At 33.5% G+C, this 15,730-nt stretch overlaps 5 protein-coding genes across 10 annotated transcripts; 3 read left to right on the forward strand and 2 right to left on the reverse strand.

Moving 5' to 3' along the window:
* The first annotated feature begins 1,476 nt into the window (after positions 1-1,476).
* F13H10.9 (uncharacterized protein) lies at positions 1,477-3,473 on the forward strand. The gene is made up of 6 exons (NM_001083214.3): positions 1,477-1,699; positions 1,983-2,131; positions 2,568-2,703; positions 2,748-2,855; positions 2,906-2,971; positions 3,260-3,473. The coding sequence occupies exons 1-6, from the start codon at positions 1,682-1,684 to the stop codon at positions 3,362-3,364; spliced, it is 582 nt and encodes a 193-aa protein (NP_001076683.1). The 5' UTR covers positions 1,477-1,681; the 3' UTR covers positions 3,365-3,473.
* A 662-nt stretch (positions 3,474-4,135) lies between these two features.
* On the forward strand, positions 4,136-4,632 carry F13H10.1 (MADF domain-containing protein). The gene is made up of 3 exons (NM_069649.5): positions 4,136-4,289; positions 4,335-4,408; positions 4,467-4,632. The coding sequence occupies exons 1-3, from the start codon at positions 4,148-4,150 to the stop codon at positions 4,605-4,607; spliced, it is 357 nt and encodes a 118-aa protein (NP_502050.1). The 5' UTR covers positions 4,136-4,147; the 3' UTR covers positions 4,608-4,632.
* Positions 4,633-8,858: 4,226 nt separating this feature from the next.
* Positions 8,859-9,641, forward strand: F13H10.6 (Cysteine-rich transmembrane CYSTM domain-containing protein). 2 transcript variants are annotated; one of them, NR_131608.1, is made up of 3 exons: positions 8,871-9,019; positions 9,380-9,492; positions 9,541-9,641. NR_131608.1 is itself a non-coding variant. In NM_171416.6 (2 exons), the coding sequence occupies exons 1-2, from the start codon at positions 8,871-8,873 to the stop codon at positions 9,495-9,497; spliced, it is 267 nt and encodes an 88-aa protein (NP_741485.1). In that variant the 5' UTR covers positions 8,859-8,870; the 3' UTR covers positions 9,498-9,538. The 2 variants fall into 2 exon arrangements, 1 of the variants encoding a protein (NP_741485.1); NM_171416.6 differs by lacking the exon at positions 9,541-9,641 and having other exon boundaries at positions 8,859-9,019; positions 9,380-9,538.
* On the reverse strand, positions 9,593-11,583 carry ndx-9 (the record flags this gene model as incomplete). Of its 2 annotated transcripts, NM_069650.7 has the most annotated exons (7): positions 9,593-9,909; positions 9,958-10,116; positions 10,160-10,273; positions 10,316-10,612; positions 11,112-11,298; positions 11,347-11,439; positions 11,515-11,583. In NM_069650.7, the coding sequence occupies 7 exons, from the start codon at positions 11,562-11,564 to the stop codon at positions 9,685-9,687; spliced, it is 1,125 nt and encodes a 374-aa protein (NP_502051.2). The 2 variants fall into 2 exon arrangements, with proteins under 2 accessions (NP_502051.2, NP_001129853.1); NM_001136381.4 differs by lacking the exon at positions 11,515-11,583 and having other exon boundaries at positions 9,685-9,909; positions 11,347-11,411.
* Positions 11,584-11,653: 70 nt separating this feature from the next.
* F13H10.3 lies at positions 11,654-15,516 on the reverse strand (the record flags this gene model as incomplete). 4 transcript variants are annotated; one of them, NM_171417.8, is made up of 11 exons in its annotated part: positions 11,654-12,241; positions 12,287-12,525; positions 13,049-13,260; positions 13,312-13,410; positions 13,471-13,698; positions 13,788-14,027; positions 14,082-14,239; positions 14,288-14,385; positions 14,434-14,707; positions 15,217-15,317; positions 15,414-15,516. In NM_171417.8, 11 exons carry the CDS (start codon positions 15,444-15,446, stop codon positions 12,076-12,078), a joined length of 1,848 nt encoding a protein of 615 aa, NP_741486.1. The 4 variants fall into 4 exon arrangements, with proteins under 4 accessions (NP_741486.1, NP_741487.1, NP_001293946.1 ...); NM_171917.4 differs by having other exon boundaries at positions 11,675-12,241; positions 14,288-14,391; positions 15,414-15,496; NM_001307017.3 differs by lacking the exon at positions 15,414-15,516 and having other exon boundaries at positions 11,676-12,241; positions 14,288-14,391.
* Between the last annotated feature and the right edge of the window lie 214 nt (positions 15,517-15,730).

The following is a 15,730-nucleotide window of genomic DNA, read 5'->3' on the forward strand; positions in this document are numbered from 1 at the left end:
CGAAAATCATTAAAGAAAAACCTGTTTTCGATTGCTTCAGGACCACCAGCAGGAAAACGATTTCCGTCGTTTTTGTGGCTGAAGATATAATAGGTATAGGAGTTAGCAGGAATTGAGCAATGGGTTGACCTACTTATGTTTTACCTTCAATTGAATAAGGTATTTTAGATTAGTATAGGTACTTGGTGGTATTAGGATTAATTTGAAGATTAGGATGACGACAGATTTTATTATGAGAATTCGAGAATTGATTGATTCTATCTAGTTTTAACTGGATGATATGTGAGATAATAACTGAATATTGTTAGAAGTTACCAATAATGAGTCGGTCCAGTTTGTTTTTATGTTTATAGTAAGACTTCCATAATAGGTGTTTCAAGTGTAAGCGCCTACCTGCTTTTTGCCTACTCGTTATGTGTTAGCACAGTGTTGATCTGCGTGTTTCCTCATTTCAATAAACATGCTGCGATTTCAAATTAAAAATCATACGTATATTGTGTGTTTTAGCAGTAGGCACGTATGTAGGCAAAAAGTAGACGGTGGTCATTTTGCACCTACTTTAAAGTTTTAGCTTTTATTCGTAGAAAGACAACTTATTTGGCAAAACGTCGCAACTTCATAGCAAACTCTTGCAACTTAATAAAAACATTTATATAACTTTGTAAAAAGCTGTTAGGAAGTTGCGAAAAACAACGGGATTGTGAGCGAAATTTAGCTTTACATCTGCTAAGAAACTGCAAAAGTCGTCTGAAAAGCTGCAGAAGTTTGCTTAAAAGCTAAAATGCCTAATTGTTGTTAAGAAGTTGCAAGAGTATGCTATGAAGTTAGGCCGTTTTGCCGAGTTGATGTAGAAACTTATATTCTTTATGATAATATGTTTTTTTTTTAATTTTAGACTTATCTTTCAGATTTATTTCTCAATTTTTTCCGCTGCTCTTTTCACTTCAAAAACTTTATCATTCATACATAACATTTCAAAACTTTTTGGTTAATTAAAGCTTATTCTATACAAATAAAAGAAAACTCATGCTCTCAAAACTTTGTGTGCATGTTTTCTTTTTTTCCCAAGTCACAGCGTTTCCATAGAAATTCACCAAATCTCGGGCTCTACCACGAAGAGCACAAAAAGAGGCTGAGTGAGTGCTTTTGCAAGTCAATTTTGAGTGAGAAAATAGAGAAAAGGAATGGGACCTTTTGTCTATTGCGGTCTGCGTTTATTTCATTTTCGATGTTTTATATTTGGAGTTGATATCTTGTAGTGTTAGGAAATACACTGTTTGAATTTTGGAACATGTCTAACGAACTTGGCAACTAAAACATCCATTACAACGTGGTTTTTCTAAAAGATTTCAAAAAGTTATCTCCAAGATCCAAGCACTCCGTTCCCAACCCACGTGATTTTTTGACTGTCCTCACTATGTTTTCTTCTATTTTCAATATATCTTGAAAATCCATGTCTTCATCTAAACTCCAGTACAAATCCGCTGACTTCAGAGCTCTAAATCTCTGCGACTCTCCATCTTTTGCACTATTTTGTCGACATTATCCCCGGGTGATGATCTACCTTCATCCGGTGACCGAAGACGACGACGACACGGCGACAACTACAAACTCTCTTCATATTTTTCATTTTCTTCGTTCTGAAGATTTTTAATTTTCAAGACGAACTATTCAGTTTTGAATGGAGTTTTCGCAAGAGGTAAGCGAGACTGATTGGTTGACTATTCAATTTATTAAAAATCAAAACAGAGTTAATGGCAGATATACTTTAACAATAGTCCCACATAACCGAACATGATAGTTTTTGAAAATTTCAGTCCGAGTTTTTTTTTTGGAGTTTTGAAAAGTTTGAAGCATTACTGTGTATATTTTTGAAAAAATTTCACTCTTCTTAGCACTGGCGATACCCCACATATAAGCTTTCCAATTAGGTTAAAAATATCCTCTTTGTCCTTATCTTTGTACTTACACAATCTTTTCAGTTAATATCGATAGCGGTCATTGTTCTCGTCTGTGTGATTCTCTCAATCTGTTGTATCTGTATTTGGATGTGCAGATGTCGTCAAGATCAAGTTCGAGCCAATGAGGAGAAGAACGATCGAGCGACCCAATTGCAGAATTTTGAGGAGGGGTAAGGGTTTTGATTCTCAGACAAACGCTTAGTAGTCTAATTAGATTTCAACCATATTTGATTAGAAACTGAGCAAATATAATGGGGACATAATTAATAGGCTTCCTATTCTAATCCAATATGGATTTTCTAATCAAATATGGTTGAAATCTAATCAAATATGGCTGAGATCGTGCCATATTGGATTAGATTTCGACCATATTGGATTAGATTTGTTTTCTAATGAAATATGGAGGGAATCTAATCTAACATGGATTTCTAATCTAATATGGAGCAAATATAATGCAATATGGATTTTCTAAACAAATATGGTTGAAATCTAATTAGACTACTAAGCGTTTGTCTGAGTGCTACTGAAATTGTGATCTAGTTTTCTAAAATTATAACAAAGCAAATATTCATTTCAAAAACTGATACAATTTTTTTCATGTTTCAGGCAAGCTAAGAACGGCGTGGTTCAAGCAAGCATTAAACCAGGGAATCGATTAAATATCAAAGACATTTCAAAATCCACGGATACTGTGAGATCTCATCGAGAAGAATCATCTAGAAGCCATGAAACAATTGGACAGGTTAGTTATTAATTAAGAACAAAAATTATAAATATGGATTTCAGTATGAAGAACGAATAACCGGTGTGTCAAATGCTTCCAATAATAATTCAAGATCCGGTGCAGCTACTGGAATTGCACAGAGATTTAGAGATGAAGAAGCTGCGAAAAATGTAAGAAACTTTTTTGAAAATTAAACGGTTTTGTTGATTTTTATTTTTAGAAACGGCTGGACACCATATCCGAGATAGCAATGTCAAATGATTCATTGCAAAGGAATGACTCAAAGGTACATAATCTATTAATATTGAACTCTAACACGCTTTGAAAATTAGTATTTCAGTCTCTTTTAGTCTTGCGCTTTTTTTTGGATTTCAAATTCAACAATTAAAAATTTTAAGAAACCACTTTTCGTGAAAGTTGAAAATCACTATTTCTAAATAATAATAAAAACTTGTAGTCTCCGTTAGTATTGCGCTTACATAAATTTAGTAGAGTTTGAAATCAATGTAATCTATGAAATCAAATAATGGAATTATTTCAACACCACATTTCGCAAAATAATAATTGTTTTCAGACAAACGTATTCAATAACATTGATGGTTCACGAAAAACAATATCCCCGATGGAAGTTGATCTGAATCCGGGTTTGAGCAGTTCGATCAATTTGGAAAAAATATGATTATCACTAGCTATCACCATGTCTAAAACTATATCATTTTTGAAATCGATATCATGATGGAAAAACGGAAGATCTCTTGTTTCTTGAAAAATAAAGTTATTTCCTAATATATTTTTAGCTTCAAAATATATATAGTAATTGTCACAAAGGCAGACTCTGATTTAATAAAATATGTGAAACCAGGTGTGGGCGGCGATTGAAAATTTTTGGCAATTGTCAGTTGTTGTAAGTTTTCATATCCAAACGATTATTTTGAAATTTTCAAATATCACATTGCATTCAATAATTATCTGGCAAATCCCAAAAATTATGTTCATGACTATTAGAAAAGATATAAGTATCTCGTCATTGGAAACCAGACATTTTTCCATCTCATCTTACAGTAATTCCAATTACACTTTTGCATCTTACGTACAATTTAGTAGAAACCCAGCGCAAAACGAAATGCGATATCATGTGAGAACAAACATAATACAAACAAATACATATCGGTGAGTCTCCAAGAAGTTCAAGCTTTTCCCAGTCTGTTTGCTTTTTGGGCCTTCAAAACTTTTTTTACTTTTTTGCGCAAGCATGGTCGTTGAGAAGTGTTAGGACACTCCTTTTTTCCACTCCTTCTTCATCCAAAATGAATGACAAAACTCTTGAGGAATTCACTTTGAGCGTCCACCACTTTCCAGACACTTTCACACATTTTTAATTTGTTTTCATGTCTTTTTTCTTTACTTAAATCTTCATTTTAAAGATTTAATTATACTTTAAAAATAATAGTTCATAGTTGCAATGTTGGATCACAATAGACTGGAAGAATTTATCGAACAAATTCGTCTTACTCCAGCAATATGGAAAAATCGAGAATTTGATATATCTCGTGAGCATATGAATGAAATTTGGGCTCATTTCGGGCACACTTTTGATATTTCTCGTGAGTTTTGCACATATATGAAAATAATATCCAACAGATTTTTAGCAAAGGAAGCTGAAATGCAATGGGAATATCTCATTCGGCTTCATCGATTTATGAATAGAAATGCAAGTTTAGAGGTGAGCAGAACAATTTAAATTTCAAGAAATAAATTTCAAACGAAATGTTTATTTTCAGCAATTTCGAATTGAAGTTCCTTCCCTAGAAGATGATTTTACACCGGCAGATACTCTTGTTGCTGAATCACTTGCTATTTTCTTGAAACCAACATTAGATGAACTTTTATTGATATCGAAACCATCAGAAACTTCCGTCTGAAACTGCAATAAATATTTTTTGTTTTTTTTAAATATTTAATATTGCTAAACGATATTTTGAAACTTACAAATGTAGTGATAAAGTGAGTTTTCAAATCCAATCATTGCCAGGAAAAAGGTTTTTTTTAATTTTGGGGAAAGAAAATAATAAACTAATAAGTTCTGAAAGTAGATTTTCTGGAAAAATGTTTTCTCAATTTATATCGGCCTGCTAATGTAAGCCATCCAAACAGCGCTAAATTCACCAAAATTCCTTATGATTATTTTTGTACAGTTTTTACGCGGGTATTTGCAACTCATTACTTTGGAAATCGGTCAAAAAATTGTTCCACTAAAAATAATATTAATAATATATGTTGATTATGTTTTTAAATGCCCGGGGAGATGATCGATAATGCGACAAAAGACTGTAATTCTAAAGAAACACACATTTTTAAAAATTGGAATTTTGCCAAAGCTTTCATTCAGAAATTTATAATTATGATTGATTTTCAAATGTGCTATTCAGCAATGTTGAACTATTATTCGTCTTATAATATATACCCAGTATCGATATCGACCTTCTAAAATGAAAAATCACACAGATAAAACTTCCGCATTTTTCAACTTATTGGTTTAAACGATCAGAAAAAGAGCACAAGAAGAAATCACAGCAAGTCATAGTTTAACATTGTGACTCTACTTTCGTGACTATTTGGTTCACAAAACTGTACTTTCTTCATGTTTCAGCTGACAACAAAAGAGTTTTCCTAATCAATGTCATGTGGGTAGCATATTGTGCTTCCAGACGTGAGAGTACCTGCACTTATCTGAATTCATGTTGTTTTCTGTGTTGTTAGAAAGAATTTAGACAACTTTTCTGGTTTATGTTTTTTAAAAGATATTTTCAGCTTTAATTAATTTGAGTCTCTTGATGCAAATTTGAACATTATTTATTTTCAACCTTAGATTTTAATTTTCTTACAATTAGTGCTGAAATATTTAATTGTGCTCCCAAGAATGATTTAAACTCAAAAAAATTTATTGTCAACATAAAAACCTGTTCTAATGATCCCCGATGTCTGCGTCCAGTGTTTGTCTTTCACTGAAATATATTTGCTTTTCGAGCATCGCTTCAAAGTCTACCGCAGTTGACTCAGTTTTCATTTGTTATTTCAAGTACTTGTCACCAAAAATCTCTTCTAATTTTTTGGATTATTAGTTTCATTTCGTGTGTGAAATTCTTCGTAGATAGTTTAATTTATTTTTTACATTTAACATTTAGAAACTATCTGAATTTTAAGATTTTTAATGTGAAAATGGGGAATAAAATGGAAAAATGGAAAATGGAATATTTGGAGAAACACCTTCAGAGAAATAAGATTCGCTGATCTTAAAAAACAATTGTAGGAATCCGTTTAGTTGCTTGTTATTTTCAAACTTCTAAATACTTTTTATAAAAATTTCATGTTTCGGTGAAAGAACCTTTGTACCCTTCCTTTTATGACTCACGAGACCAATTGAAATCTGATACTTACACATATTCTAGGTAGATTGCGAAATACCCAAAGCCCACTCAACACGCCCATTATTCTCATAAATTTTCCATTTTCCGTCTACACCTGTCATTTTCTCGTGCTTATGCTTCATGGATTTTCAGAGAAAAAATATGTTTTTTTGTTGATTATTTATCAATTTATTTCACATAAGCATAAAATGCAAGGCGGTCTGTGCCTACCTTGTGCCTAGATATATCTAACTAGTAGCTAACTAGTATAGCTAACTAGTAAGGCTGCTAGTTTTTGCATTTCTTACTTGAAATTTCAACAAAACTAGGCCCCCGCGTTCACTCAAAATTACATTGCATGCAGATTTGCATGAAGCACGTATTCATTCTATCCAACGATTTTTCTAGATTGTTACAAATGGACATTGCTCCTTCTAAAAAATTGTCATATGCAACGTTACAAAATCATTTCCAAATATATTTTTCTGATGACTCACCAGCGTTCAAACCTGTTTTCCTATTTCTCTTTTTGATATCAAAAAGTCAAATAATGTTGAATAACAGGACACTCAGAGAGAAGGGCGTTTTCATCTGTTTCTCTATTTTTCTATCTATTCTTGTTTTTTTCTATATTAAATGTTATATAGGAAGTGTTCTCTTCGATGTCTCCTTACTGCCGGGCACACGTCGGTTTAGAAATGTTGTTTCCCTCTTGATTAAAAACAAAAAGTAATGTGTTTTGTGAGCTGCTTAGCAACAAGATAACGCTCAAGAGTGATTATGAAATCGGTTTTATTGTTACGGGTGCACAGCTTGCAGTGAAATTTCTTTGAATTTTTTTTGCAGTTGCACTAGGGTTTTCATAGTTTGTGGTAGTCTGGCAGCTGTGTCTCTAACTTTGCTCTCCCGTTTTAAAGTAAACCTGTCCTATACTTTATTTGCAGAAAAATATTTTGAGAATACTGCTGGGTTTCTAAAGAAAAATTTTAGAAAAAATTTTTACACGGTAAGCCGTGGTGTTAGGTTTTTGTGATCAATTGTACATCAAATATAGTTAACAGTAAATTCTAATTAAGGTAAGTTTTGAAACAAGTTGATAAAAATTTCAAATATCATTGAAACAATTTATCTGAACTATTTCCCAAACTAGAACAATAACTTCTGTAGAAGTTTTAAATCATAAAATAACTTATTGTGTTAGATTCTTGGCTTGAACACAATCTGTTCTGGTAAGCCCTAATTTTCTAATAGTTTTAAAATCTCTAATCACGGAGCTTTTTTAAATTGCGAAAAACCATAGAAGATGTACCAAAAGGTACACTATACTTTTGAAGCGTTTATTTTGATTTTTTGAAGATATCAGTTTGGCACTTACTATAAAACTAAAAAAAACAGTTGTTTTGATTTTGCGAAGTGCGAAACTTCAATAAAACGGTTTCAAAGTTTTTGAATTTCACTCTCTTTTTTACTTTCACTTTGAATAGAATACCGTTGAAGATATACCAAAAGGTAATATCATATTTGCATCTTGATTCTTTTTGAAGGTATCAATTTGGCAATAACTATAAAACTGTAGAGGAAGAAATAAAATACCAATTTGTCAGTTGAAAAGACTGTGATAAAACAAAATAGGGCTGATATATAAGTTGTAAACGTTAAGAGTGCAAGACTAAAAAACCCAATATGGTAAGATATTTTTGAGATTCAACGGAGTGCGAAACTTCAACAAAACCGTTTCAAAGTTTCTAAATCTTTTCAAAAAATTGTAAAATTGAAATATTCAAAAGTAAAGTGTTTCCCAACACCTGATCTTAATGAGAAACATACCATTCCTCATATTCGTCATGTTCCTTCAATGAGTCATCATCTCCTGTCTCCTCTCGTTCTGTCATTTCATCTCTTTCTCTGAATTCATATGACCAAAGCAAATAAGCGGCAACTTTGTATTGTTGTGTCTCTCTATACCTTTTCTCTCTCTCTTCTACTTTCCAATTCGATCCCTCTTTTACTACTTTCGCTCCTCCTCACCTAGAGACACTCAACTTTCCATACCCCAATATTTCATACTTCCGTTTTCATTCTCAATAACACGTCATTTTTGATCTAGTCATTGATTTCTTTTTGGCAGTGGTCAAAACGGATTTAAATTTGCATTTTGTTGCTAATCCTAGGAAGTTTTGTGAAAGTCCTACAGTATCTTCAATTGTTTCTAGGGGTACTGTATTTTTTTTTTGCTGTTCTCCTTAGTGTTCCTCAGTTCCTCAGTGTTTAAAACCAAATTCATAAGGGTTTTAAGATTTTGAAATGGCAAAAATTAAATACTGTTTCAATTAGGTTTTTGTTATCTACCAAACTCCAACTTTTTAAAATCATTATCACCAAATTTTTAAGAAGAAATATCACTCAGCTGCGTAATTTTGCGATTTTTTACGCAAAATTACGGCCGTGGGTCTCGATACTACTGAAACTTCCTTGCTATCGTACCAAAAAGTATTTTGCAATCTCTCACCAATAAATTAATAGTTTTCGTCAATTTTCCTTCGGGAAAACAGGACAAATTTCGAGAAAGACAGGGAAACCGTAGACATTGCTAAATTCTTGTGGGTACTGTAGCTTTGAAGGTTTAGTCGTTTCGAGACCGGGCACCGTATGTTTGCGTTTAAAATCACAAAGCTTCGCAGCTGAAAAGTAATAGAAAACACCTTCTCCTTTTCTCCAGATATACCGTACTCATGAAAACTCATAATCTAATTTTCACATTTCCAGAACTAGTACATAATGTCGTATCAACCATATAATCAACCACCTCCATACACCCAACAACCAGGATATCCACCACCAGGCTCCGCAGGATATGTGCCACAACAGGGAGGATACTATCCACAGGGACAGCAAGGACCATATTATCCACAACAACCACACGTTGTGTAAGTTAAATATTTAATGAGAGAATATTTAGGCAGATGCGTAAATTTCGTCTCGACATGACATTTTTTGTTAATTGCAAACGAGAGTGCGCCTTTAAAGCGTACTGTAATTTCACATTTTCGTAAACATCTGCGAAATTTGCATCGATTTTGGTTGGAAAATTTTAATTAATAAAAAACTAAAACACATTAATTTTCGAAAGTTTGATATTACAGTACTCTTTAAAGGCGCACACTCGTTTGCAATTAAAACAAAATTGTCGTGTCGAGACCGGGTACCGTAATTTTGGTACAAAAATCGCAAAATTTCTGATAATGACAATTATGTTAATCACATTGAAAAAAATTATATATTTTCAGAGTCGTAGAAGAGCGTCGTGGAGGTGGACGAAGTGGAGGCAGTGACAATTGTTGTCTTGTTGCTCTTTTAGCGTGTTGTGCTGGTTGCTGTATTGCCGACTGTTGTGATTGCTGTTAGTATAATGATTTGCCCAAATTTTAAATAAATCTTTCTTCTTCAGAAACTTCCCAAACACCCGTCTTCGCATGTTCAATTAAAAAATCAATGAAAATGTACACAATTGTTCTCTATTACTTTCTGACTCCTGATAAAATTGTATGAAATTGACTTGAAAATGATATGAAAAAATAAAACTACAAAAGTTCTAAATTCTAGAATTATGGTTTTCGAGTTTCCCGTCAACCCATTGTCGAATCATTTGATGTGCGATAGCTCCAGCTGGAGGGATGTAGTGGAGTGTCTGACGATCGTCCAATGTTCGTGGAAGATTTTTCAGGAGCGGGTCAGCAAGTGTTGTTGTAAGAGCTTCTTTGACTTGATGACGTGTGAACCATTGAGCAGTTTCTAACTCATCAGGGCACACAGAAATCTGAAAGTTTATATTCTTAGCGATGTCTTTGGTGTTGATTTAAGAAACCTTCTGATCAATTTTTGCAACTGCCACATGTGCAATCATAAGCGACGAATCGGGCATTGGCCATGGCTGTGACATATCCAGTGATCGTATTGAATCAACTTCAATTCCAACTTCTTCAGCAATTTCACGACGTGCACATTCTGCCATACTTTCTCCAGACTAAAATAAATTAATTTATATTCACTTCTTTCAAGTCGCTTACATGAGCGAAACCTGCAACAGCCGTAAAAACTCCCCCAGCTGATCCACGATGGCGAACAAGAAGTGCATGTTCGTTTGTTGGATCCGTGATAAGTGTGATGGAGACTGGTGAGAACTAAACAAAATCAGATCTATTCGAATTATTCGAAATTCTCACCGTTGGGTAATAAACTCTTTGGCACGTCACACATTCTGCTCCACTCTTACTTGATCTCATTTTCAAAGCAGCTGCACACTTGGGACATCTCCGATAAATGGATGCCCATTTGGTAAGAGATTGGAATTTAGCGAGAAGATTTCGTTGTCGTTCCTCTCTCATTGTCAGCATAGCCATACGAATATCTGTAAATCTGCCTCCCAAACTGTTCCCTAGCTGTTTCAGAACTTCTTTCTTCGAGATTGGAGAATCTTCTGGAGGATCCGCAGCGTCAATTGAGGTTCCAAATAGTGGAATCTAAAATTTCAAAGAATTTATATATTGCATAGATGTGTGCAATTATTATCAGGACATAGAAAAAACCAAAACTGAAAACGCTCCGCCCCCGAACCATGGGTCTCGTTAGGTATTTGGCGGCAAAGCATTAAATTCGAACTTTTTCAAACACTTTTCGTCCTTTGTGTTACGTTATTCCTTGTTTTTAGAGTTGTTTTTTATTGCGAGTTGATGTTTCAAAATTTATGTGAAGTTGAAAAATGAATAAGGTTTTATCATTTGTCTATAAATGAATTTTAGTTCACCAATTGCGGCATGAAAACCATTAAAAACAACGGAAAATATATTTAAAAAAGAAGAAAAATGCTTGAAACTTGGCGAAACCAATTGAAACAGTTTTGAATTTACTGTTTTTCCACCTAATACCCAACGAGACCCATGGTTCGTGGGCGGAATTGACCTGTTTTACGTTGATGTCAATAGAGGTTTTTTTCTGTATCCCTATAATATTTTAACTTTCCATGTCAACATCGGTAGACAGTGCATCCAGAAGACAAGAGTTGCTCAAATCAAATTGTAAGCCATATTCTCCAAGTCTCTGTTTCAAATCATCAAACGAAAGTTCCACCATTTGTACATCTGGTTGATCTTTCGTGACTAGAAGGCGCCGATCAACCATCAAAACGAGACGAGATCGAGGAAATTCGCTGGAAATTGAGTCAAGTTATGAATAGATTTCCATTTCCTGTTGAAACCTTTGCAAAGCAGAATCTTGAATTTTCCAATAATCCAGTAACCGTACTTTTTCCACGAAACCCATATTTTTTGTTGACGTTGTAGTGAATGCTCTGAAAATATAGAACGATTAGAATAAAATATATCAAAAAGTGATGGAGATAGAACGACAATGATATGAAACTGGCCTTCTTGCTATCAAATTGAAGACTACAATGTTGCTTCGAAATGTCGGCATTTTCAGATCTTCTAACGACCTGAAAATATCCTGATTACATTTGCAATTTTAGTTTTTTGAAAGGTAAAATGATTCTGGAAACTACAAAATTTCAAGAATCATCACTTTATATTAATTGAAACACCTTCATTAATATTAGAAAATAATGAAAAGCTATGAAACTGATCTAGATATATTTTAAAAGATATATAAGGAAACCGTAGTATAGGACAAGGAATCAAGTGAAAAAATTTTGTACAAGAAAAAATCGAAAAACTCGATCGCCGTAACATGACAAAAATACACAGACAATGTATGAAACACGAAATTGAATTGGCGGAAAATTTGAAACGAAAAAAAATGAATAGATCAGGTGTTAGTCTGATTGAAGGGGGAAAGGGATAAAAAAAGATTGATAAGAAAATACAAATGATAAAGTGATAAAATGAATGAATGAACTGATTTGGTTGATTTCTTGAAACGAAAATTCTGATCTACTACTGATTTTCTTTGTAAATTGTAAACGATTCGACTAGATCACAAATTGGGCAATAAGATTGGCAACTCCAATAACGATAATTCCATAATGAGCATATTTCTTCATGGGAGTTAATGTTCCAGCCGCTTCACTTTGTTTAATATAAACCATTGCAGGAAGGGCAAATACATAAACTAATCCAGAAATTGATCCCACATATCTGGAAGTTAAGTTGTTTTTTCTAACTGATCATGAATTAAATTACCTTAAAATACTTCCAACATTTGGATAAAATGTTGCAAATCCGACCGCAACAGCAATAAGCAAAACATTAAGAATTATAACTCTAATCGCTCCAGGCCATGTTTGTCCAAAAATTGCGTAGAAAAGTTGAGAGCGAACGAGAAACATCAACAATGGAAGAACTGTGATCATTTGGAATAAAAGGAAAAGACGAGCAGTTGAGGATAGCACGTCACCAGCTCCAAAATTGTTTAGGAAGTTCTGTAAATGATTAGAGATCAAATAATATCGATAAGTGTCAGAGGAGACCATATTTGTTTTGCTTAAGATTATTAATTAGTAGAATATTGAATAAGTTGATTTAACAATGAAGTAATATGGAATCGTGTTCAAAAATTATCCTAGAGAAAAATTTATATATTATACAGACACGAAAATGAGCGTCAAAATTACGATACCTGGTCTCGACACGACAATATTTTTGTTAAATGCCAAAACGGTTTGCGGATTCAAAAAACACGATTTTTAAAAAATTAATGTTATGATTGATTGAGTTTTCTGAAAATTAAATGAATGTTTGTATTGAAAACATGAAGAATCAATGAAAATTCCTCAGAAAAAAATTCCTTAGTTCAAAATTATAGTAATCTTTAAAGGAGCACACCTTTTCGCTTTTTTACAAAAATATTGTCGTGTCGAGACCAGAATAACGTACTTTTGACGAAACAAAAAACCAAATTTTCGCGTCTCAGTAAATAATAAAGTGTCTTCAAATTCAACTTACATCACTAATGCAACTTCTTTGAACGGGAAACGCGGCGAAAAATGTGAACCCAATGAAAACATAGCAAAAAGCAACCAAACAATATCCTATCGATAAATCTCTTGCATTATTCTCTGGATGTTTCTGATTTCGAAGAATAGTGAGAACAGCATTATGAATGAAATATGAGAGTGTGAGAGTACCACTCAGAGCAGGAAAATGCATATTTGCTACTGAAAAGATTTTTTTTTTCAATTTACACTGAAAAGTAAATAAGCACTCACATTGAACATAGTGAATTGATTTTGGATTCGAAAAATCCATATTGACACCACATTCCAAAAGTTTCGAGAAAACGAACATTAATAGGTACATGACAGAAACTGAAATCATTTTTTGAAATTTATTTTAATCTTCGAATTGAAAACAAAAAAAAAACGTACTTGTTCCAAGAACATTAAACTTCGTGAAGAATGTTGGTGATTTGAAGTTCATAAGTGGAAACAGAGCAAAAGCCAAATAAATTGGAACAGTGCCACGAAGTGTCCAAAATTTGTCAAAACTCCATGAATCGTCGCCTGTTTCGCCTCCTTCCATCTCGGATACGGCGTCGTAAAGTTGTTTTTCCCATTGTGGAATTGTCCATTGAGATGTTTGTTCTGGGCAGTATACTGAAGAATAATTGATTTCTCAAAAAATAATACTTTTCATAAAACTTTATAAAGATAGTATACATTTATCATTTAATTTAAAAACTCACCGTCGCAAGTGAACGTTTTATTTTCCATAACTGGAATAGTGGTACTATTCGGCTGCATTGATTCATAGACAACTGCACCAGTGTAATACAAAAAGTTCGACATGAGTACCCAATAGACGATAACTCCACCAATTAGGACACATACACTGAATACAACAGCACAATATTCACCAATTCTTCCAAACAAAGATTTACAAACATCTGAGAATTCAGCCAATAGTGGATCAACTGACAAATCTTCTGAAGAGTAATGATATAGTTTTTATTGATACAATTATAGCAAAATATTCTTACGTAAACGTTTCGGACTTTCAATTACAATGTATGCAGTGTAGAAACAAATTGCAGCCATTGAGAGCATAATGATAATTCCAAGAACAAGACCAGCTTGTTGAAGAGCCCACGGCATTGCTAGTAATGAAGTTCCCATCATTGTATTCCAAATTGAGAATCTTTATATTTAAAAATAATTTTTAAAAAACTAAAATTGGCAAATTTACATTGTTACAATGCTTCCTTGTTTTCCTGAGACATCTTTTAATTCTTCGAATGGTAAAATCGAGAAGAGATTTGGCGGAAGAACATGGTCAGGCATAGTCTGAAGCTGGTATATTTTATTTTCCATTAAAAACTTAGAAATCCGTACCAAGTGTTCGCCTCCAGGATCCAATCGATTGTAGAGACGATATCTCAATGCATTATTGTGTTCACGGTGTAAATCATCTTCAGAATGTAATGATAATAGACTTTCATCTCGTAATCCAAGGCCTCCTGTGAATAAGTAAGGTTGTCGTGTTGCAGCTGATTGAGATGGAATTGAGCCGATTTGTGATGCAGAAATTGCACGACGTCGACCAATTGGAACTCCTCCGGCTGGTGGTAGACGACGTGGTGGTTCATCGTCAAGAAGGGGATCCGTGCTGAAATTTCGGGATAGAGAGGAGGCGGATGAATTAGCAAGACTGCGGCACGGTTTTACGCATGTCTATTTACGCAGAATTTTGTACTACACACGGACAAGTGTGATTTTTTCAGTTTTTGACTAAAATTTGTGTTTTTCGACTTTTTTAAAAATTTGTTTTTCTATTTAATAAGAAAAACAGCCAATACACTTTTTTCTCTTTTTATAATTTCGAGTGTGATTTTTTTCGAAAAAATGAAAAACTTTATTTAACATTCATAAATTTTTCGTTGTTTTTTCGCTCACTTTTTTTTCGAAAAAAGGCGAACGAAATTTAATGTTTCCGCCAAGAACACGAAAAATCTACAGAACCCGAATTTTAGTCAAAAAAGTTCTTAGTAAACCGGGGATGCTTGAAATTTCAATTGAAACCGCACCGCAGTCTTGCAAAAAACTGAAATTCACGGTCGATTTTTAATTATACCATTCAAAAGAGACATAGTTTCAAAGTTTCAAAAAACAACTTACTCATTATCATCTACACCAATAGCTCCATACGAGGACATTTTTTCACTGCAAATCGCCGAATTTTCTTCGTCTGGCTCGTTTCGTCGAAAATGACGAAAAACCTGCAAGAATTGTAGAATTGAAAATGTAAGTAAATTTAGGTAATCAGCGAAAAAAACTTATTTCATTGATAAGCAGTTTCTCGATATTTCACATACACTTTCGGTGAATTCAGCAAAAAATGGGGGCATCTATAATATTTGAGTGAGAGCAAGTGGAAAAATTAGAATGTTTCAGTAATTTTTTGAATTAAAATACATAACGTCAGTTATTGCACATGGCCTATTGTCTTTTTCTTTATCACCTCCAAATTTTATGTTATATTTTCATGTGGGAAACCGAAAAAAGGAAAGAAATAATTGAGAGCAATTGGAAATTGTCTCGTGCCCTGACATGCACTCTTAACACCACACAGGCGATAAGAAAATGTTGATAAAAATGATACATTAGGTTTCAAAGTGGGAGAACCTGATGA

Source organism: Caenorhabditis elegans, chromosome IV, assembly GCF_000002985.6.
Source record: "Caenorhabditis elegans chromosome IV".
Classification (NCBI taxonomy): domain Eukaryota; kingdom Metazoa; phylum Nematoda; class Chromadorea; order Rhabditida; family Rhabditidae; genus Caenorhabditis; species Caenorhabditis elegans.